This window comes from Nilaparvata lugens, chromosome 5 (assembly GCF_014356525.2).
Source record: "Nilaparvata lugens isolate BPH chromosome 5, ASM1435652v1, whole genome shotgun sequence".
Lineage (NCBI taxonomy): Eukaryota > Metazoa > Arthropoda > Insecta > Hemiptera > Delphacidae > Nilaparvata > Nilaparvata lugens.
The window spans coordinates 59,057,872-59,080,981 of NC_052508.1; the positions used below are offsets into that span (position 1 = coordinate 59,057,872).

At 35.7% G+C, this 23,110-nt stretch overlaps 1 protein-coding gene across 2 annotated transcripts; it reads left to right on the forward strand.

Annotated features, from left to right (window-relative positions):
• Positions 1-1,463: 1,463 nt before the first annotated feature.
• Positions 1,464-19,640, forward strand: LOC120351453 (peroxisome biogenesis factor 10-like). Of its 2 annotated transcripts, XM_039428915.1 has the most exons (6): positions 1,464-1,746; positions 2,788-2,908; positions 5,412-5,549; positions 6,910-7,067; positions 8,341-8,589; positions 11,463-19,640. In XM_039428915.1, exons 3-6 carry the CDS (start codon positions 5,426-5,428, stop codon positions 11,817-11,819), a joined length of 888 nt encoding a protein of 295 aa, XP_039284849.1. In that variant the 5' UTR covers positions 1,464-1,746; positions 2,788-2,908; positions 5,412-5,425; the 3' UTR covers positions 11,820-19,640. The 2 variants fall into 2 exon arrangements, with proteins under 2 accessions (XP_039284849.1, XP_039284848.1); XM_039428914.1 differs by lacking the exon at positions 2,788-2,908 and having other exon boundaries at positions 1,467-1,746.
• The last annotated feature ends 3,470 nt before the right edge of the window (positions 19,641-23,110 follow it).

Genomic DNA, 23,110 nt, shown 5'->3' on the forward strand with positions numbered 1-23,110 from the left:
ATGGCCTTAAGCTTAATCCCATCAAAACACAACCGATTATAATTGGATATTCTCGTCTTATAAACAATATTGACCTTGAATCGATCCACAAAATTAGTTTAGATGGTAATGACATTCCTTACTGTAGCTCAGTTAAAAATTTAGGCATTATTATGAATAATACTCTTGACTGGTCAGAACAAGTGAACAAAACTTGTAAAAAGGTATTCTCAGCCATGCATGCATTGAAGAAAATGCACGATATTCTCCCTAGAAACATTAAATTATTATTGGTTCAATCTCTCATCTTCCCACATTTGATGTATTGTAATTCTGTTCTTAACGATATGCAAGTCACTCTGAATGATAAACTACAGCGTTGCCAAAATTATTGTCTACGTTTCGTCTACTCTCTCCAACGCCATGATCATATCACCCCAGCCCACATTGCTAGTTCAACATTGAAGCTTCCCAATCAAAGGCTTTTTTGAATAGTCAAGCTTGTTAGAGATATCTTGAAATACGGTAATCCGAACTATTTTAAAGATGATTTCAAATTTGTCTCTGAAGGTAGGAGGATAGATGCTTCACATACTAGAACCGGAGAAAGTACTTTAAGGATACCCAATCATCGAACTACTATTTTCACAAAATCCTTCTTAGTCAGTGCCTGTCGTGCATGGAATGCACTTCCTGTTTCTATCAGGTCCATCGAGAGCCGAGCGAGCTTTATCCTGACTTTAAAAAAACATCTTTTGGAACAAATGACTGAAACTGTCCGGCCCTAGAACGATCACGACAACCATCCCCCACCCATCCCACAAATACAAACCTTTAAACCTGTTATAGAACGAATTGTATATATATATATTATATAAACTCATGTTATTTCAATTATCCACTGCATACTGCTGTATATTACTGAAAGTTGATTACCCTGATCTACTTTCAGTCTACTTCATTTTATTAATCAATTATTTGATCTTATCTATCTATATAATTATTTTACTTTATCAATTTTCTGTTTTTTTTCTCTTAAATATTCATATTGATTAAAACTTTTACAATATTTCCATTAATAAATAAATCCTTAGTTTAAATAATGAAATTAACGTTTTGGTAGAGAGTTAGTGGGGAGGATATTTTTAATATTCTTTCCGAAGAATGGACATTGATATGTCCAAAGCTCCGCCAATTTATGTAGATACATAACAATATAATTATTATCTATAGTTATTATATTACAAATTGCTTTTTCATATCATATACGGTTCAATAATTATTTTCTTAGTCTATATCATGTAAATTCATCTATAATTTTGCTGCATTGTAAGCTACCAGAACGTAGAATCACTTGAGCACTTTGGGTGATCTACAGATGGATATAGCTAAGAAGTTGAATCAAATCGTATGCTCATGAATCAATAATTTCATTATAGAAAGAATCTAATTAATGATAACAATAATCAGAACAGAATTCTATCAGGATTTTCTTATGATAATAACTATTATTCTAGGTGTTTTTCCCGATTTGTTGAAACCTTGTAGTTTATCAAGAAGGTCATGTTTGTTCAAACTTTCCTAAATAGAAACCTAACCTCATCCTCAAACAAGCTCAAACAGAAAAAAGGTGCAAGAGGATGACAATAATTGACAATGACAATGCTCTAAACAATGATGTTTTGTGATTAATAATTAGTCATTATTGCATGTTTTTACGTATAAACTCAACTAAAGTGATTAATTTAAAAAAAAACTGGATTTGATGTAAGTAAAGAACTGGTAATATTTTTATAATTAAAATTAAAATTAAATTAATTCTAAAATGATTCAAAAAATGCACTTTAGAAAAATGCACGTGCCTTTCCTGTTCAAATCTATTTTAATTTTTTCAGAATTTCTATTTCAATCAATAAATATTCAGAGTACAAGAATATGGTTTTCAATTATTACTTTCGGATTGAAGCGCTTATAATAATAAATTTTAAATAGAATGCAGGGAATTGAAATCAATCTAGTGTAGCAGTGTGACCAGTAATCTTTGACACCAAACCTAAGCCTTTATACCTCCAAAAGTATCTTCATATAAGTTATTGCTTTTGGGAAGAAGTCGACAGAAATGGTGAAAACAAAATTTATCAAGTCGTCCCGAGTACCAGCATGCAGATTTTGAACCGGCGATAAAAAACTTTTAAAGATAAAAATTGATTAGAATTAAATTAAAATTTATTTCGCACTTATAAATACAGAAATCAAATAAAGCTCAGCATGACAATACCTTAATACCTAATACCTTCAGCTTCATCCATTACCCACAATTGTGGGATCGATGGCCTCAAAAAATCAAAACACGTACAAACACATGAAAAAAAAAACTGTAACAGTTCAGATGGCAGTGATCCAGTGCTCATGCTCTCAATAAAAATTCAAATTATCACTCATAAATTCGTTCACACTGTAGTATGCCTTTGCACACAGTAGCTTCCGGATGGTTCTCCTGAAGGCGGCCTCATCCAATTGCTTCACACTATTAGGCAGCTTGTTGTAGAATTTCAGGGCTGAAATCCTGTAACTGGCCTGTGATCGGTGGAGGCGTCTCCTGGGGATATCCAACAGCTCACTGCGCCTGGTGTTGTGGCGGTGGATGTCACTACGGGCAGCTAGAGTATGCTGTATCTTCTTGACATACACCAAGCACAGGAGGATGTAATGGCTGAAGACAGTCAGTACACCAAGGCGAGCAAAGATGGGCTTGCAGTGGGAAAGATGATCGCTGCCTGTTATAATTCTTATAGCCTTCTTTTGCAGTCTCAGCACATCAGCAGCCCCCGCTGAATGACCCCACAGAAGCAAGCCATATGTAATGTGGCAATGGAAGAGCGCCAATACAAATCAGCCAAAATGTAATAGGCTACTTTTTAAACTAATGGTTAGTTTAATCTAAATTTAGTAAACTGATATAAAAAATTAAATTAACTAGAGTACCTAAACAATTTCTAATAGTAATCAAATAACTTGAATAATAAACTAAAATCAACTAATAATTTTAACTTCAAAACTTTATTGATAACAACTTGTTCAGGTTGGTTACAACCGAAATAACTGATATTTAAAAGTATTCATACTTCATCGCCCATAAGTGTGTCACTTTTGAAGTGATCGAGATTGAGAAACAGAAAAATCGAATCAAGTTGAAGACTTGTCGGCCTCAAAGTATTCAGCCACAGAGTAGAATGGCACCCCATGCAGCCAGGCTCTAATCCTCGCATCAAAACTTCTTTCATCCAGATCCCTCACCATGTCTGGCAGCGCGTTGAAGATCTTCTGTGCCAGTACAGGGAACAGTCTCTCTTCTTGTCAATCTGCAGAAGGGTACATCAATTTTAGCTTTTCCTCTCGTATTATAAGAATGCTCATCGGCGTTTCTTGTCATTGATTGATGACTTTTTATGTGTAGCAAGGAGAGCAGAATGTACTGGTTGAACACCGTATAGATACCGGTACCCAGTCTTATGAAGATCGGCCGACAGTGATCAAAATATCCTACTGAGTCTAAAATTCTAAATGCCTCATACCTTCTTCTTCATCCATTAACCACACTTGTGGGATCGATGGCGTCATTTCACAATGAAAGTCAGAAAAAACACTAAAAGATGGCAGCGATCAATGCAGCGAGAAATGCTGCCTTTCTCTGTTGAAGAAGTACATCATTACATCCTGGTGCATGTCCCCACATCTGCATAAATAATATGGCAGTGGAACAAGGCAAAGTACACTTTAATAAGACGCTTCCTAGAAATAAGAGGCTTTAGACGCCTGAGTAGAAATATTATCCTGGATAGCTTCAGGAAAAGCTTGTTAGTGTGGCTACCCCAGGTGAGCCTTGAATCCAGTGTAAATACTAGTAGCTTGACCTCAGTCCGATTGATGAGCTGGTTTGTTCTAAAGCTGCTGGTAGTCTCTTGTGTCTTGTCATCGTTAAGACTCAGCTTATTATTAGTGAACCACTGTTTGGCCAGTCCAAAAATATCTGCTGCCGCCCTCTGTGCCAACACTGGTGTTTTCCCTCTGGCAAAGATTGTGGTGTCGTCAGCAAACAGTATGATGTTTCCCAGCAAACCAATGTCATTGGCCATAATCAGAAAAAGGAGGGGTCTAATCCCTGATCCTTGTGGCACCGCATGATGAACGTGTAGTGGACCTGAGTTAGCTCCCTCCAGCGAAAGGATCTGCCTTCTGTCTGCCAGGTAGGATCCAAGCGTGGCAAGGACCCGACCTACGACTCCACATGCTGCAAGTTTCTCCAGCAGAATATCATGCGGGACACTCTCAAACGCCTTACTCAGGTCTGCCAGAGCCAGTGCTAATTTGTCCCCCTCTTCAAAAGAATCTAGGATGTCACCTACCAGCTTGGAAACAGCTGTGATTGTCGATTTACCGCGCCTGAATCCATGCTGCACAATTGAAAATAGGTTATTGCTCTCAAAGTGGTCCATTACTCTATCTTCATAAAGGCTTCAAAGATCTTGGTCAGTGCTGGAATAATAGAAATTGGCCTGTAACTTTTCAGGGCTGTACGGTCACCCTTTTTGAAGATAGGCACTGTTCTAGCCAGTTTTAGGGCTGTGGAGATATATCCTTTGCCAAGGCATGCATTCAATACCACACTAAGAGGGTGATCAATTCATTAAGGTTTGTGAGAAGTTGGTTAGGATAAGGAAATAATTTAAGGGATACAATCAAACTTCTTTATTATTGCGAGCCATGTAATGAAGAAGGATTCAAATTGTTGTTACTAGATAAGTTATTGTTTCAGTTATTTGAAATTGTTCGTAATAATTATTCCTATGCTATCTTTTTCCTTGTTGATTGACCAACTCTGTACTATTGCTTTGATTTTTCTAAATTGAGCTATTTGTTTTATATAATATTATTATTTCAACAAAATTGATCATTTCGATGCATTACAATTTGTCTTTAAAGGTTACCCTGGGTAAAAACCATTCAACCAACTACCTATTTGAAAACTTACCTTGGGTCAAAAAAGCCATATTGTAAGCCTACGACCAGGATCAATCAATTTAAAACTCACCATGGGTCATTAAATAATCATATTATAAGCGTATGGTTTACTAACAATAATAATATATTATCCGTATCTTGTAGTATCAGTTTTCTCCGGCTTTACTCTGTAACTTGCACAATTTGTACGAGGGATTTACTTGAAAATAGAATGATTACAACATCAACGCTTCAATAAATTATGTCCTTATATATATTATATTATATAATATCCTATATATTATCCGTATCTTGTAGTATTAGTTTTCTTCGGCTTTACTCTGTAACTTGCACAATTTGTACGAGGGATTTACTTGAAAATAGAATGATTACAACATCAACGCTTCAATAAATTATGTCCTTCTTTACAGGATCTACCTACAAAATGAAAATAGTATCAGAATTCACTCGTGCAGGTCCTGCGGAGATTCTGCGAGCTTCGCAGAAGGACGATGTCTTGAGAGAAAAAATTGAAAGTAGTCTATATGATATTCTACTTCAAGTCGGAGGTAAGGTAATAACTTGAAGTAAGCCTACCCAATTCAGTTTCTCCTTATATTTTTCAATCTATTCTACATTGATATGCTTCTTGAACATGTTGATATAATTCAAGTGGAATGCATATTATAGCGAATGCCCATAAAGTCGTATACGGGCTACACTCTGGTGTCGCTACACACTGTCGTGTCTTATCAAATTTCATGAGACATGCATGTATTTTGCATGTCTCTGTCGCTTGTCGCATGTCTTGTGATTTTCTGTTGTTACAAAGCTGTATTACAGACTGAGCATGAACAGTGACAAAGAGTGCTCAGTGCTGGCAGTAGACAGTGGCTGGAGCGCATGCGCGGAGTGATGTCTCACGCGACATGTGTCGCATGGAACCGGCTGACACAGGCGATGCCTCGAACATCTGTCGCAAGCAGTGAGTAAGCTCTGATTTTACAACACAAGTTGGTTTCATATGCGACATGTCTCGGACATGAGATTTGTCGTAGACATCATGTCTGGTCTACGACACCAGTGTGTAGCCCGCCGTAGAGACATGTATTGTTGTATGAGACATAACGATCTAAAATCTCAACAAACTAGGTATGAGTTTGAAAAACATGTTATAATTCATATTACGAGATTCCCAGCTGTTTTCCCAAAATTTCAGTTTTCAATTGTTACTGGTTGTGCTTGTATAGCTGTGTAAAACAAAATTTTCTTTTGTCTGAAGTCGTTTGTAAATTTCCCTGATAAGCTGGAACTACACTCATCATACTGCAATCCGATCACGGATGTCAACGGCCTAGAATGCCACACATGTTCGTTGTATTATATGTCCCACCGCCACCCCTTCACCACAAAAACGGACATGTGTAGGAACGCTGCATGAGAGGTGTGACCGGAACTTGATTCCTCTTAGTGACTGTCATTATTTTTTAGTAGTCTTCTAATGTATAAGGATTTATGGCCTCTTCAAGTAAAAGTGATGTTTCATTCTCATTAAATAGAAAACAAAAAGTGATGTTCCATTCGTTTATTAAATGTTTTACTCTATCAATATCATCTGAAATTATTCAGTAGAAGAATCATAATAATGAGTGGGAATGTTACTCTATAATTCGAAAGAATTCCATTCTCACTTACAGCTTTTTTAAACTTGAAATTGTGTGTAAATCAAGTCATGATCCATGAACCTGTGGACTGTTTATTTTGAATTAATGTTGAAATAGTTTTGAACGAATGCCTGTCGTTTACACCTGAATTGTATCCATTGTCTATGAATAAATAAATAAATAATGTTGATAGTGGTCATCATGTTACTGTAGCACCTGCTTCTTCTCTTTTTGTTTCAATTATTGGAATTTTCTATTTTCACAGGTAATAAAGCATTGATCAAGTACAGAAATTCGTTGAGTGCTTTAAGTAATCTAATATATTTCGGTTCAACAACTCTGAGTGGTCTACAAACTCTGGGCGAGGAATACACAGGAATCCTTCAGTTCGATTCCGATAATTCAAACATACCGGCATTGAAGGTAAGTTGGCTTACACAGTAAGCTGTACCTCAATTGACACATTTTTAACAATATTGGTGTATTTCAGAACAAATTATTTTCAAATGTTGTTTTAATTTAACTATTGAAAAAACGAATCAATGCTCTTCGAGCTTCAGTTCACTACTAAATAAAACTTATAATAATAATTGTAATTCTCAATCTTATTCTGAGTATTTTTGAAAGCATCCAATCATTGTTAAATCATGATACAGTTTTATCTATTAAGAGAGAAAGGAAACACACATCCATGTATACATTGAAGAAAGATTCAAAGTGAAAATGGCTTTATACATTTATCTTTATTAAGGGTGATGCCCACATAAGCTCTAGGCCTGCGCGCATGTAACGAGACGGATGATGATGAGGGATGAGTGCGAGGTAGGTAGGGGTGAGAAGACCTACAGATATAGGTGGGCTGCGAACCACATGGAAGCAACTTTTAGCTAGGCTCTACAATTAGTCACTGAAATACCACAGTAGTAATTTATTTTTCAATTGACCAATTTTCAATGAAACTTGATGAAATTCTAGAGTTTCCAGCTATAGGAATTTACTAAATCTCTGTTAAAATCTTGAATGTAGCTTCCCAATGAATAAATTAATAAGAACTGATCTACTTTTATAGGGCTACAAAGGTTTTGTTTTGAAATTTTTCAAGTTATTAGTTATTAAACAATTGTTAGTAGTTTCTAAGAAGAAACTGATCAACTAAGACAAAGTTTACCACGTGGTTTGAATCAATGTAGAGGAAAATGGTTGGTCTTGTGTTATAGGTAGTATATTCTCATTCATATGATGTGAGAAACAAATACTGAATACAATAATTTGTGGGATATTTATCACTTAACCAGTACTATCAATTTTTAATAATATTCTTCACTATTCCGGCTGTATGGCATTAATTTCAATCTCTCAGTTTACTAAACCCATGCATTATATATCAAATTACTCATGCATAATTGTCAGTTTCATGTCCATATATTCCTAGGTAGAAGAATCTATCCATTCACTGTATTGAGAAGTGTTGGATATTTGTAATACTCAGCTATCTATTATTTGCAAGTTCGAATCCATGTTCACTTTTGTATTTTGCAGATTTGTTGAATTGAAAATTAGAGCAAAACAAGAATATGTATTTGAAATTGATAACACGGATATTTGAAATGATTCTCTCTATATTCATTGCATTATAAATACTCATATATCATATCTTCTCATTCTCTGTTGCTCCATTATGAAATTATTTTTTCAGATGAGAATTCTAATGGTTCTCCTAAGCAGCTTTGGACAGAAGCTAGTCTTAACAGCTCTACAAAAAGTTGAAAACAGCGATTGTTTGAAAAACGATGGCGAACTCAGACCGGAAGCTCAGCTGCAAATTTTAAGAGTCATAACCTGGCTGAAACTATTCATTCCAATTTTGGAGAGACTGCATAAAGCTGTATTCTACTGGTCTGGCTTCTATGGCCAGTTTTCAAAACGGCTTACTGGAATACAATATGTAAGTGCACTTCACCTCCTATCATAAGAGATAACAAACTAATATGACTAACACTACCATTCAAACTCACCCTACTTGCACTGCTCTCTACGATCTTATAATTATTCTATAAATACTATAAAATTCATTCAAGTCAGTGGTCGTCTTGCTTTAATTCTACTACACACTTATCAGATATGCCTTTCAGAAATGAGCATTTATCTCTGGCCTAGTAAAAGACAAACTATTTTCAAATTCTAAAATTTTCAAAAAACATGGGTTGTTCTTAGAATGTAAACAATGGATTATAACATGAGGCAATGTTGTTTAAACTGGATGCATCGGCATTAGCTTATAACCTGGATGCATCATATTATTATTTATTGAGCAACCTCACAGCGCTGAACATAAAACTATAATGAGCTACGACAGGTTAAATGTTGAATTTCCATCTCACCAAAACAAATTCCACTGAGTGCAATTTACATCTAGAGATAACACAGCTTGAGGCAGCAATGTCCATTCTATTTTTTTTAATGAGATTCGTCATAAATATGTCCTCAACTTATCAACTAGGCCTACCTAACCTTGTGCACCAACTGTAATTCGCATGACGGCGACGACTCCAACCTGAAGACTGCTTATAAATTATCCTCAACTTATAGTCAACCTAACAAGAATTATTGAAACTATTTTATTCAAGTCAGTGAAATGGACATTCTTTAATCTCAGTTTTTGAAATTTTAAACAGCAGAACTAGAGACATTTATTATGAACGTAAATGAGACGATGGATACCTGAAACAATTACTCAAGGTTTGGACTTTTTCAATAGTTTGTTATTGTTTAATAACGTATTCATTAGTGCTACTTATATGAAAAATGATTCCATAGCACCCTATTTTGAAAAACTTTTTGTGTAAAATACAATAACAAGTAGCTTCGATATGCTCAATCCATTTTGAAGTTTTTCTTAAAATAAAATATTGAATTATTTCTAATATACAAAATATTATCCTCAATAACTCTCTTTTTTTATTAAAAAAATAAGTTATTTGAAGATATAATTTTGTTTATTAGTAATAATTCAATATTTTATTTTAAGAAAAACTTGAAAATGGATTAGAAATACCGGAACTAGTTGTTATTGTATTTTTTATGAAAAAGTTTCCTTTGAAAAAGGGTACTATGGAATTAATTTGTATTTGATTTTTCTCATTTTGAAAATATGTTTAAATTTAATAATCTGTGTTTCTTGTTTGTTTGTATTGAATTGTAAATTGCAGTTAGTAGGTAATTGAAAAAATGTGATAGTAACACATAACTAAGCTACATTTGGACTGTGGTACAAATTATTTTTGGGACGTTTTGGGCTTAAGCCTTTCGTATTTTTCTGCAAGTTGTGTTATGTTAATTGATTGAATAAATAAATGTGACATTCCACTCTACCACAATAATAAATCAATCATAATTTTATTCAAATCAATACGAGATACACATATAAATCAATATACAAAATAGAAATTAAAAATAATATACAAAAACAGGCTTCATGGTGGTGTGTGGTGAAAAGAAAGAAAGGAGGTAAAATACCTATAGTGAGGTCCACGTTATAATGGCAGTGTAGGAAGATAGGAGAAAAGGGTTACCAGATCTCAGCCTTGCCACCCAAACAGCTGATACTGGTATATCTGATCAATTTAACTGTTCATTATTGTTGAAAATAGTTAATCATATTTTATTTGTCAAGAAAATATATTTTTCAAAGATGTAGCCTAAAAAATAAATTTTCACGATTGAGATTAAATATTTTATCAATTAGATGAATTGCTACATTGTTGATAAACGATGTGGCAACATCACAAAACGTGAAAGAGATAGCACCATCTGCTTTGTTGAATGATAGTCAAGGATAGCAACATCATAGTCAACTATGGTTTTCCATATAATAGGCTGGTAGAGCCTTTGTGCAAAAATATTCAATCAATCATTGTAAAACATATTGAACCTGATATTGTAAATTGTATCTATTATTGGGCAATAAATTTCAATTCCATTTATTGCCAATTAGAATATTCAAGACATATTACAAACTCTTTATAATATGAAATATCATCAAACATTTAATTGAATAAACATAATCACTCCAACATATACTTGAATAAAATAATAAAAAAATTAATAGATTGGATGGAATTGAATGCATTATCATAAATTCATCATTAAGCTAAATAACTCAATGAGAATGATAGGTGGTGTTCTAAAATCTACCCCTGTGGAATGGCTCCCGGTGTTGAGTCACATCCCACCCCCAAATCTTCGACGCATGAATGCCCTTACTAGAGAGTACAAGAAGATACAGGAAAATCGAAGCCTGCCAATACATGAGGATATACAAGATGCCAATCAGAGACGTCTGCAATCTCGTAAGCCACCGGTTAGGACGGCAATTACAGCCTTAGATTCAGGTTTCCGTATAACTGAGGCCTGGCAACAAGCGTGGTCAGCAAAGCAGAACATTGACATCCCATTTGTAACCAAAAGGCCACCAGGCTTCGATTTGCCTCGTAAAACATGGTCGGCATTGAATAGGGTACGAACTCATCATGGTAGATGTGCCTATCTGATGCATAAGTGGGGGAAGGCTGACTCCCCTTTCTGTGAGTGTGGAGCAGTCCAGACTGTGAGACACATAGTGGAGGAATGTACCAGGAAAATACCCTGGAAGCATGCCTCTAATTTCCAGGTCAAAAGTGACTAAGATATTTTCATTCGATTTATATATGAATTTTCTATTGTTTTCTTTTTTTTTCGAATTTTGTGATCATAAATGTGTTGTGTATACTGCCATACGCTAAATAAATAAATCATTAAGCGTCGTGTTTTGTTTTGCAGGTTCTTGTTCGACAATGGCTGAAGGATCGGAAATCGTTGTACGGCTTCAAGATTCTGAGCGTTGTTACGCTGGTGTACGCGGCGCTGTCGGGCGCCACCGAGTCGATCAACTTTGCACAACTGTCGGCGGACGAGTTGCGCGCGCGCACTCAGCCGACGCATTCGAAAGTGGTTCGGCCGCTGCGAGACTCATGTCCGCTGTGCTTGGAGGAGCGGCACAGCTCCAGTGTGACGCCGTGCGGCCACCTGTTCTGCTGGCACTGCCTCATCGAGTGGCTACACACTGAACAGCGGTGCCCCGTGTGTCGGGAGCCTGTGCAGCCATGTCGCGTTGTGCCCCTACACAATTATCTGTGATCAGTAAGAACTTATTATTTACTCTTAAAACCACGATTGTATCGTCGTGTATTTGCCTGATAAAGCGTATTTGCCTGAAGTGAGGTCCACGTTATAATGCAGTATTTGATGAGCATTGGTGTTGCTATCCTTGTCTATTAAGTAATCAATGTAACATTCAACTCAATCATAACAATAAAATGAATTTATTATATTAATTCAAATTCTTTATTCTGCCTGACATTTTTTCAATGTATAAGCTCGTCAGAAGAAAAAAAATACAGTGCACATAATAAGATAAATAACACAATATGATGAAGAATAACAATAGCCCAGAGTTATTGATAGATTATATCATTATATTGAAAAATCATATCAATATAATAATATTTAATATTCAATCATTGTAAAATAATCATTTGTAAATATTTGACAAAGCATCCTTGCGCTATCTTTTTCTATTTCCGCAATGTTGCCGGATCTTTCTTCAACAATTAAGAAATATAATTAACAAGACAGAGAATCGGCAACGCATAATTGATTATTTAAAACAATAATGAACAGTTGATATTACATCAGATATACCATTATCAGCTATCCTCTATAGAAGGTTTTCACAAGACAGAAAATTAGCAACGCATAATTGATTATTTTAAACAAGAATGAACAGTAGTTGTTATTGCATCAGATATACCATTATCAGCTATCCTCTATAGAAGGCAGTGACAAAGCAGTGAATCGGCAACGCTGTTCTCCTATCTTTCTCCACTGCTATTATAACGTGGACCTCACTATAGGTCTCAACTCAGTGATTCGTTGTTATGTATAGCATTGTTAGTAAATACTGCTGGAATATTATCCATTATTAAGTTAATAATTGAAGTATATTTGACTGGGGTTTTACGTAATAGTTCGTTTTTAAGTATAGCATTGCTCACTAGTAAGTACTACTAGAATATTTTCAAGTTCATAATAATTGAAGTGTATTTGATTGGGTTTTCAAGTGATAATTTGTTATGTATTGCTTTGTGAGCCTGTAAGTACGGTACTGCTTGAGTCGGGAAATTTGTCCCTTCCTGGCTGAAGTGGTAGAGCAAAGTTTTTATTTAGGCGATATATCGTGTAAAATGTATCCCTAGTAGGTCTATTAAGGCCTAGGTTATAGTAGTTTCATTTTTCATACAGTAAAAGAAAATATTTTGTATATGATAGTGAGAATGGGAGTGCTTCGCTTATCTATTCATTTATTTACATGAAACCAGTTTGGAAACAACAAGAATATTATACGCCTGAAACTGATTCCTTTACAAATCGATATAGGCCCATCTAGAGAAAAAATCTTGAACAATTTTAAAATATTCAAATTGAAAATTCAATTTAATAATTTTAATCGACCCATTGACATATTGAATTTCTTCCAGGATGAATTCAAATAAATTTAATTGTTGCAACATTACAGATAATGCATAAAAAAGTCAATTACAAACAAGTAAAGTGAATAACAGCATTGGCTGAATAAATAATACCAAACATGCATTAACAATTCATTCTTATTTTATGGAGATATATCAAACAAGTAAAGTAATGCTCATTCCTCTCTCAAGAACCAGTTTGTTCACTGATGAAAAATGTTTTAATTTTATCAATCATTTCTTACATCACAGATTGGTTTGGGTGTTCGAACATATTTATATTTATCTAATTTATAATAAACTAATCTGATCAATCAATCATTCATCAATAATTCAATACAATGATCTACAATAATATTACAATCTGAAAAATGAAAACTAAGCTAAGCTTGTACTAATTTTCCTCTTGGAACGCAGTGGTGTGCACAAGCCATTATACTGAACCTAAAGTCTGTTTATGAATCTTCATTACTTGAAGCCAACCAAAACGAAACACTCAGCTCTAGATTTCCGCTTAACCAGCAAAATCCACCACTGGGCATTCCCGTTCCAGTACCGAATGATCGGGTTCCTGCCCGTATCTCTTACAGGCCCCACAGACAGCGTCCTTAGTTTTATGCTGGCAGTCCTTGAAATTGTGTTCTCCCGCACAATGGCTACAAACAAGCTTCTCTCTACAATATTTGGCCACATGTCCATAGGCCTGACACTTATAGCATCTGGCCACATCTGCGTAATCCTCCACCCTACAAGAATTCCAATCGATACAAACCACTGGTTCTCAACCCTTTTTTTGGTTATCGCTCCCTTCAAGTATGATACATTTGCCAACGCCCCCTTCACCTATTTTACAATAGGGGCATATCATTGCAACTTTCTGGTGGTTTTTTTATAACAGGAATCAAAATTAAATATTATGTGTAGTAAAGGTGATATTGTGATAGGTATCCACATTGAATAAAAAGACTAGAAAAGCCTCAACCACATATTTATTAAATAAATAATATGAGATGATCTCTTAATTATACTGTGTTATCGAATGATCATTATTATTTTATTAGATTTGTCGTCATTTAATAATCTTGTTGTTCTGAGAATTCCTAGTCTATTAATTCAATAAAAGTTGAAAAAAACTGTAAAATCAGAATTTTCACAAAAATCGTTTCAATTTGTGAAAAACAACAAAGTCATTATATATTTTAATAAATTATGTATATAAATACAATTACATACCATGATTGAAAAATGTGATAATTCCAATGAGATGGTTGGGCTTGGTGGGTTTGAGCTAATTTCTTCACATTTGGCTCAATCCTTGTCAGATTTAGGCGCAAGTCTCCCCTATCTGTGATTTGTAGCCGGTTCCTTTTCTTTGTTATCAAGTTAGCAACGGCACTGAAACCTCTTTCAACGAGGTATGATGAGGGAAACCCAATGAAAAAGTTTCTAGTGGTAGCCCAAACTCTAGGGTAGAGACGGGGAATGCTAGGCTGGATCCAGAATTGTGTCAGCTGCTGTCCTCCATCAAATGTCGCTTTTAGTTGCTAATTTGAAGATAATTCAACAAGTTCCTCTTGAATTTCAATGTCATCATTACCATCAGAGCTTTGAAAAGGATTCACAACCCATCTCGGGATTTCCATCAATAAAATATCTTCAAAACGCTTAGAAAATTTTTTTCCAATGACTCAAGGTGTTGACAATATAGCTGTGTGTCTTCAAAAGAAATTTCTATCTCTTGGTTTACAGCTGCTAGAATAGGGAACTGGCTAAAACACGGCGTATAAAGTTTTGTTTCCACAGAGTAAGCTTTTTCAAAAAAGCAGATATCACTGATTTTGTAGCTATCATGTTCAGATCATCACCTTGCAGTTGCAAATTGATTTGATTGAATTTAGGAAATAAATCAGTTATGTAGGCAACATCAGTTTTGAATTGCTTGAGATTGTTTTTCGAAAGCAAGTCTCGCTCTTCAAGGAATTGAATTACAGAATCAAAGAGATCCCAGAATTTATTCAGACAGGCACCCTTTGATAGCCACCTCACTTCTGTGTGAAGAATTAAGTGGTTGAATTCTTCATCATTTTCACTGCACATCTGCCGGAACAGTCGATCATTGAGAGCGCTGCTACGAATTCTATTGACTGCTGAAATGACATACAACAGTGACTGGTGCAAACGTGCATTGAGGTTCATGGCAACTAAATGTTGCCGGTGAATAACGCAGTGAACAGCAATAATACCAGGTACCTCTTTTTCCAAAAAAGCAATGAACCCACGGTGATGACCAACCATTTTGACGACCCCATCAGTTGCAACAGATAGAATGTTTTTAAGAGTTTTTTTTCTTCAAAATATGATTTTGTTACTTTAAAAATGGATTCACCTGTAGTGTCTGTTGTCAATTTTTTTTGCAAATAGCATCTCTTGTTGGACATTCCTATCATTTGCAAAACGAACATATATGCTAATAGTAAAGCTTCATTTCCGGGTAAGGTACTTTCATCAATTTGTAAAGAGAATTCAGTCACTCGTAAAATTTCACATAAAGTTGTTTCAACATCATTAGACAGACATTTCATCAATTCGTCGACGTACTGAATCATTACTCAATGGAACTTTTTAATAACAGTTGCAGCAGAAGAAGCTGAATGGTGTAAAACCGTCTCTAAAATAACTTTCACAGATGGCAAGATCAATTCCTCTCCAATTGTATGGCTTTTTCCAGCTTTTGCAATAATTTTTGCAAGATTATAAGATGCAATTAAGCCATCATTGCATTTTGTTGTTGTCATAGCAAAAGTAGAAACTGATGGTGATTTCTGCAACTTCTCCCTCAGATTAGAAAAAAATGACAAATCCTTATTTTGTTTGTCAGGATGCATTCTTTGCAAGTGGTCTTGCAAACAAGAAGGTTTCATAGCTTCATTACATAGCACTTTGTTACAAACCAAACACATGGGAAGTTGAAGGTGATACGACGAAACCATATTTCAAATACGAGGTATTATACTGGCGGCACTTCTTTTTATTATCCGAAATTTTCACGATTTTATCAGAGACAATCATATAAACATAACTTACGCTTATCCTTTCTCTATGATTTAGATTTTATACTAACAATGCCACTTTCTGGTTAGTTTGTGGAACATAAAAATAACTATTAATTACAGCAAAACGACACTTACTGCGCATGCTCGGTGGTTTTGCATTCCTATGTACAGACGATCTTGGAGAGCTACGCGTGTCTCGCTGTAGGATTGTTCCTCTAGTATACAGGAGTATGCGCATGCGCCGGTAACGTATTTGTTAGAGCAGTTCCGTTCACTTTGATAACTGTTACTGAGCTGTGACTGGCATTAAAGTTATATCGCCCCCGTTAAGAACCACTGGTCTATATAATACACTCATATTTACATTTCACGAAACGTTTGCACGCACTGTGCATATCACGGAACGTAATGCACGGTCTGACTTTGACCACAGTAGCGGCAGCAGCAGCAGTGAGCCCGGCTGCAGCTCAGCAGCTCCGCCCGGGCGGCCCGGGGAGGGGGAGGAATAGAGCTCACCCAGCCAACTTCACTGGAAGGAGCGGGGAGAAGAGGTGGAAGCACAATAACCAAAATGAAACACTCAGCTCTAGATTTCCGCTTAACCAGCAAAATCCACCACTGGGCATTCCTGATCCAGTACCGAATGATCGTGTTTCTGCCCGTATCTCTCACAGGCCCCACAGACAGCGTCCAGTTTTTTGTTGGCAGTCCTTGAAATTGTTTTCTCCCGCACAATGGCTACATACAAGCTTCTCTCTTCAATATTTGGCCCCATGCCCATAAGCCTGACACTTATAGCATCTGGCCACATCTGCGTAATCCTTCTAAATAAATTGGGCTATATAAAATTAGCAGAATAAATCATCTGTTTCACTCACTATTTATGTACTCCCATAAAATGTATTGAAGCAAGCAAGCAACCACTTTTGCGTATAATAATTTCTGCAACCACTTTTTGAAAAATTTTATTTCCGAATTCACTAATTTTTATTTTTACCACTTTGACTTTTTTACTATTATTACTACATTTAGCTGCAAAATAAATTGAATGTTCCAATATTTACACATTATTATTTACAGTTCAAAATTATAACTTCAATACTTCTTCTTTGTGTGAAAGTCCTCAAAGCATGGAACCACACACAATCCAACATCACAAGGAGTGCATTGGTATCTGGACTCTCTTCGTTTTCCTTTTGAGGCACAAACTGTACATCTCCTTGAAGCATTAGCTTTTTTCTCTGTAGCTGTGACAATTTTTGGGAAATGCCTCTCTCGCAGTCGAAGGGGATCCTCTTCTGCAGATGGTCTGCCTTTCTTTGGCTTTTCTAAAAAATGTTTCTCAACAATACTCTCGAACAGACTCTCTCTGAACTGAAGAGGACTGAAAGTGCCTCCACATTTTTCATGAATAACATGTGCATTGTGAATGCACATGTTGAGTAAATGTCTGAATTGCTTCTTGTACCAAATCTTCTGTCTCTTTCTCTCCATGGGGTAAGCACTCAACATTTGGTCAACTCGATCAACACCACCCATAAAAATGTTATAGTCATGAATAACATTTGGAACTTGGACTTCCTTTCCTCTTCTAACAACATCCACAAAGCCCAACTGGTGATGTGTAGACAAGCACAAGACATCACGCTTATCCTGCCATTTCAAAAGGAGCATGGTGCCTTCTTCCTCACACAATGCAGCCGTTTCACCCCTAGCCAACTTCTTCTTTACAAATTCTTTTGGAACTCCTTTCCTATTTTTTCTAACAGTGCCCACTAAGTCAGTGTCCATTCTCTTCAGTGCAATAGCTAGTTCAGGGCTGTAATAGAAATTATCAGTGTACACACAGTAGCCCATGTTTAGAAGGTGGTTCATGAGGGTCAAAACCACATTGCTTGCATGTCCAAATCTCGGATCATTGGTAATTTCTGTTTCTCCTCCAGTGTAGACTATTATTTTGTGTATGTAGTCAGTTTTTGATTCAGAGAGGATGTATGATTTGATTCCGAAACGTGAACGCTTTATCCTGATGAACTGCATGAAACTCAATCGTCCCTTCCACAACAATAGACTCTCGTCGATAGCATCCTCTCGTTCTGGGGTATACACTGCAGTGAATCTATTTACAAAGTAGTCCAAAATTGGCTTTATCTTATACAGTTTCTTGTGTTGCCTTGGTTGTTGCTCATTGTCAGCAAAGTGAAGAAAACGGGAAAGCAGCTTTAGTCTTTTGTTGGAAAGGATAGCAGAAAACCCAGGTGTGGAAAAGAGTGGTTTTGTAGTGTAGTAATTGTCTAGCTGTGGCTTCCAAATTATCCCACTCATCAGATAAATAGCAAAAAGAAGAAATATTTCACTCCTATTAGTTGGTTTCCACTGGTGAAATCTAGAAAACTGTTCAATACTCTGAACTCCAGGAAATAGTTTGCATATTTATTTGTTTGTTCCACTATCTGATCTATAAGTTCATCAGTAACAAAAAGTTGGAAAATTTCAAGAGCATCCATGGGATTATTTACCGGTACTTTCAATCCTGGATTACCTGTGAACTGACTAGGTTGACAATAATTAGTTGCTTCATCATATTGTTTCCAATTTACATTCACAGCTTGCACTTGTCTAACTTGTCTTCCTTGTCTTGCGACTTGAACTGGTGGTGCAGGAACATTTTTAATCTCAACTTCATCTTCATCATCACTATAACCTAAAAAGTCACTATCACTATCCGATTCACTGTCCAAATCACTTAGTAGCTGAGCGATATCATCATCTTCAATATTATACTCCTGATTCCCATGAGAAGTACTTGCCATTTTATTTACAATTATGTACAGTTTTATAAAACTAATAACATTATACAAGATAACTTTATCTGAATTCAATGCTACGCAAACAACTGACAAAACTGACCATAACAAACATCAAACAACAAGTCTATGAAACTACAGATGACAGATCTGTTCACCTTCCAACTCCAACAATATACACAAGTTGCACTACGATGGTAAAACACATAGAGAGGCACTATAATCAGCTGGATAACACTTTCATTGCTTGAAACGGTGAAGAAATGAACTAAAGATTGTAGAGGCATCAGTTTTAGACGGATAAATCCGACACTGAACGTTTAAAAGAAGGACAAAGTCGGCGACGGATATATACGTCAGGGGAAATTTTTCAGCCACCTACTGCTGACTGATATATACGTCAAAGACACACAAGGGCTTAACCTTCTTGAATCCTCTAGAGAAATCATCGTTCGAGATTCGTCCATCGTGATTCTACTTCAAGAGGCTCTCTATGACTTCTTCATCAGTCTTATCACCAGGAACGTCATATATCATTACTTTTGGGAGCGCTTTCTTCTCTGGCCCTGAGTCCACTTGGCCCCTGTGGGGGGACTGCTGCTCTTACCTTATCCGCCGATTCCTTATTGCTCGCTTCCACTAGAACTCCCCCATTTCTTATCCTCCTCATGTTTCTCACCTGGATAAAGTCGTCTGCAGGCTTTATAACTTCGACCAATTTTTTCCTGGTTTCCTCGGACGTCAATTTAGGGTCACCCTCTCCATCTTTTACTGGATATATCAGACAAACAGCACACACGGGGATATTTTACTTTCCCCCACAAAAGATTTTTCCCAGTAATTCTCTAGTGGGAATTATTTTATTCTCCCTCCGGTCTGCGGTGGCTAGCCTGACCTCCCACTCTTGCTAGATCCCTACTACTGATTTTTCCTCCTCTCCCACTCTTTGAACCCCCACTCAGCCTAACTGGTATTAAAATCCAAAACCAGTATGAACTGGAGTAACCTAACTCAGTCAGCACTATTAAAAGTTCCAAGTGTTAATAACTCAACCAATGGCCTCACACAGCACTAATAATAGTCTAGAATCAAAACTCACATTATCCAAAAATCAAATTTTTCAGTACAGCCAAAAAACTTGCTCACATTGTGATTCCAAAGAAAGATACTTATGGCTCGTGTTTTCATGTTCATTTGAGGTATTCAAATAGAAATGGATATTGAAAGTCAGACAATTCTCCACAGAATCAAGAAAAAAAAAAGGAAAATAATATGGATAATGTGAGTTTTGACACTCATCCTGGGATAATGTGAGATTTGATACTGAATATTCTGGATATTGTAAGTTTTGAAAATGAGTTTTGTCGAAATTATTGTAAGTTCGAATCTCTTTAATTTTGTCCCACTAGTAGACTATAATACTGTCTTTTTGAAATATTATATGGGCTATTGACACAAATTACTAAGCCAGAAGAGTTATGTGGTAAGGAAGGTGATTGAAAAAACATTCTTCTTACAAATTAAACTTTTATTGATACACTGTTAATAATTCAAAAGGATAAAAATAAAATAAATGTTGATCAGAAAATTAAAATATTTTTTTCAAATAGTGAACTGATTATTCATATTTTCATCTTCACATCCACATTCAAAATATATTATTGGTTCTTGTTCTTCTTCACCATTATTGTCTATTGCTTTCTTATAGAACTCCAGATTATCGATGAGTCGCCAATCCTCACCAAAATGTTTTTAAGTAGTTTGTCGACATCGTTTTTTTTCTCCTCCGCAAGATAATTTTTCTCTTCTATAATGTCAGGATTCAAGTCCGGATTAGGTTTTTTACCATTTTTCATTAGGTTCCAATACTTATCAGACAAATCACTTACATACGTGGGCTCACCTCTGACCAGAACTTTATTTCGTGCATTTTTTCGAACTTTTATGTAAATGCGTTTACATTGGGAGATTTTAAAAGGCCATTTTTGGGTATCTTTCATGTTTCTTTTAACTACATTTTTAAAATCAGTTACTTCACAGTCTTTCCCAAGGATTTTTATAGTTGCATGCTCAGATATAATATCGTATACTTCTTCATAAGTAGTTATGACTTCTTTCTTTTTCAAAATTTTTTCAATGTTCCCAAAAACCCTGTCTGCTGGAAGGAAACTGTGCCCTGTAACGGGATATACTACCTCAATTTCTTCAATGTTACTTGGTGCCACAGAACTCAACCAGAAGCTACACATTCCTATAAAAATGCTATTTTTATTTTGTCCGCCACACCCGTCAGATATCTGTCTAATCCTATTGTAGGGGGTCAAATCAATAGATCTCAAGGTGTCAAAAACACATGAAGCGATGGTGTTTGAATCTTTGTCGAATTTATTCTCTGTCCAGCAATAAGAAGTAACTGATTCCTTGTTCAACTGTGACTTACTATGACCTCTCACAACTGAAAAATTCTGTACATAAATTTGTCTTGAATAATAAGTTGATTGGTCTGGCAATTTGGGGATTGGAAGATTTTTCTGGCAGTCGAAGGATAAGATAAGAAGATTTTCGTCTGTGTCCTGGAGTTTATTATAGAACGCTTTTGCACGCAATTTATGTACACGTTTCTCAATCAACAAGTTAGACTTTCTATCTGGATCACTTTCAGCTTTGATTTTTTCTTGTAGGCACAAGCACGTAGAACAAACATCAGTTCGAGGAGATCGAAAACCCAAATTATAGTTGGTATTGAAAATGTTACGGAAGTATGATTCCTTGACAGGCACATTTCCATTTTCAGCTGAATACATCATGAACAATTTCTTGATACACAAATCAGAGGACAAATATTTTCTATTACTCTCTTTTCGACAATAGTGGCACTCAATGCACTGCAATTTTTCAATAAACTTCATGACATTAATCTTTTTTGGAGCAAATTCTGCTGTCCTCTTAAAACCTCCCCTTTTCTCAGTTATAAAGCCCTGTTCATGGAATGTTTTTGTAATATTATTGACTCTGAATCTGGATATGCCCAGAATACCAATGAATGCATTCAAACAAACAGGCACCCTCTCCTTCTTTTTATTTAATACAAAATAACGTGTACTCCTCATTTGTTTTTTGTACTTGGATACTTCATTTTGATTTTTCCGTTGATTTGGACGCCTTCTCCTCACATTCACAATCTCAACATATTATTTTAAAACGAAATGATCCTGATATTCTTTTTCTGTCTTTTTATAGAATAAAGAATGAAACTTTTTCAAATCACACATATCAAGCGAACAACATTGAAAGGATTGACTGTTGTGTCGACAAGTTGGTTTGTCCGGCATACTCTTGGGCTTGTACCTAAAACCAAAGAAAGCAACTTTTAGGTTATGCCTAATTTGTTTGCTCTCTTCTGGCTTAGTAAGTTATATTAATTTTAAGTGGCTTAGTTTAAAAAGTGAAAGCTCCCACAATCATTCCTATTTAGAAATTGTATCATCTGTTATGCAATAATTAGAGAAATTACAAGAATCTAAAACAGAACAAGGGATGAAAGCATGGTTTGTAGTTATACTGAAACTTACCGTTCTGTCTTCAATTAAGCTTTCTTCCACTGCAATGGTGACTTTTTAGGTTTTCTAGCTCTCTCATTACTCTGCACTGGCGTCACTGAGATATCCATTGAACAAAAGATTCTAACACAATAAAATAAATTGACTCTAATAAAGATTCTAACCACTCAATACTCAAATATTTTGCTGCTATGGACTGCTTTGCTAAAATGTTGTTTGACAGGAGTCACATGACCTGAATGCTGCTCTCTCATTGGCTACAGCTGCCTAACTGACAAAACTCACATTATCCTACGGATATTGTCAGTTTTGACACTAACCCACAACTTTTGGTTCCATTTTATGTGGGATAATGTGATTTTAGAGAAGAACTATTAGCACCATTGAATTTCTCGCATCTTTTTCTGTAGGAATCTAGTGCTAACTAAATTTCGTCAAAAATGGATAATGTGAGTTTTGATTCTAGACCCCTTTGACCCC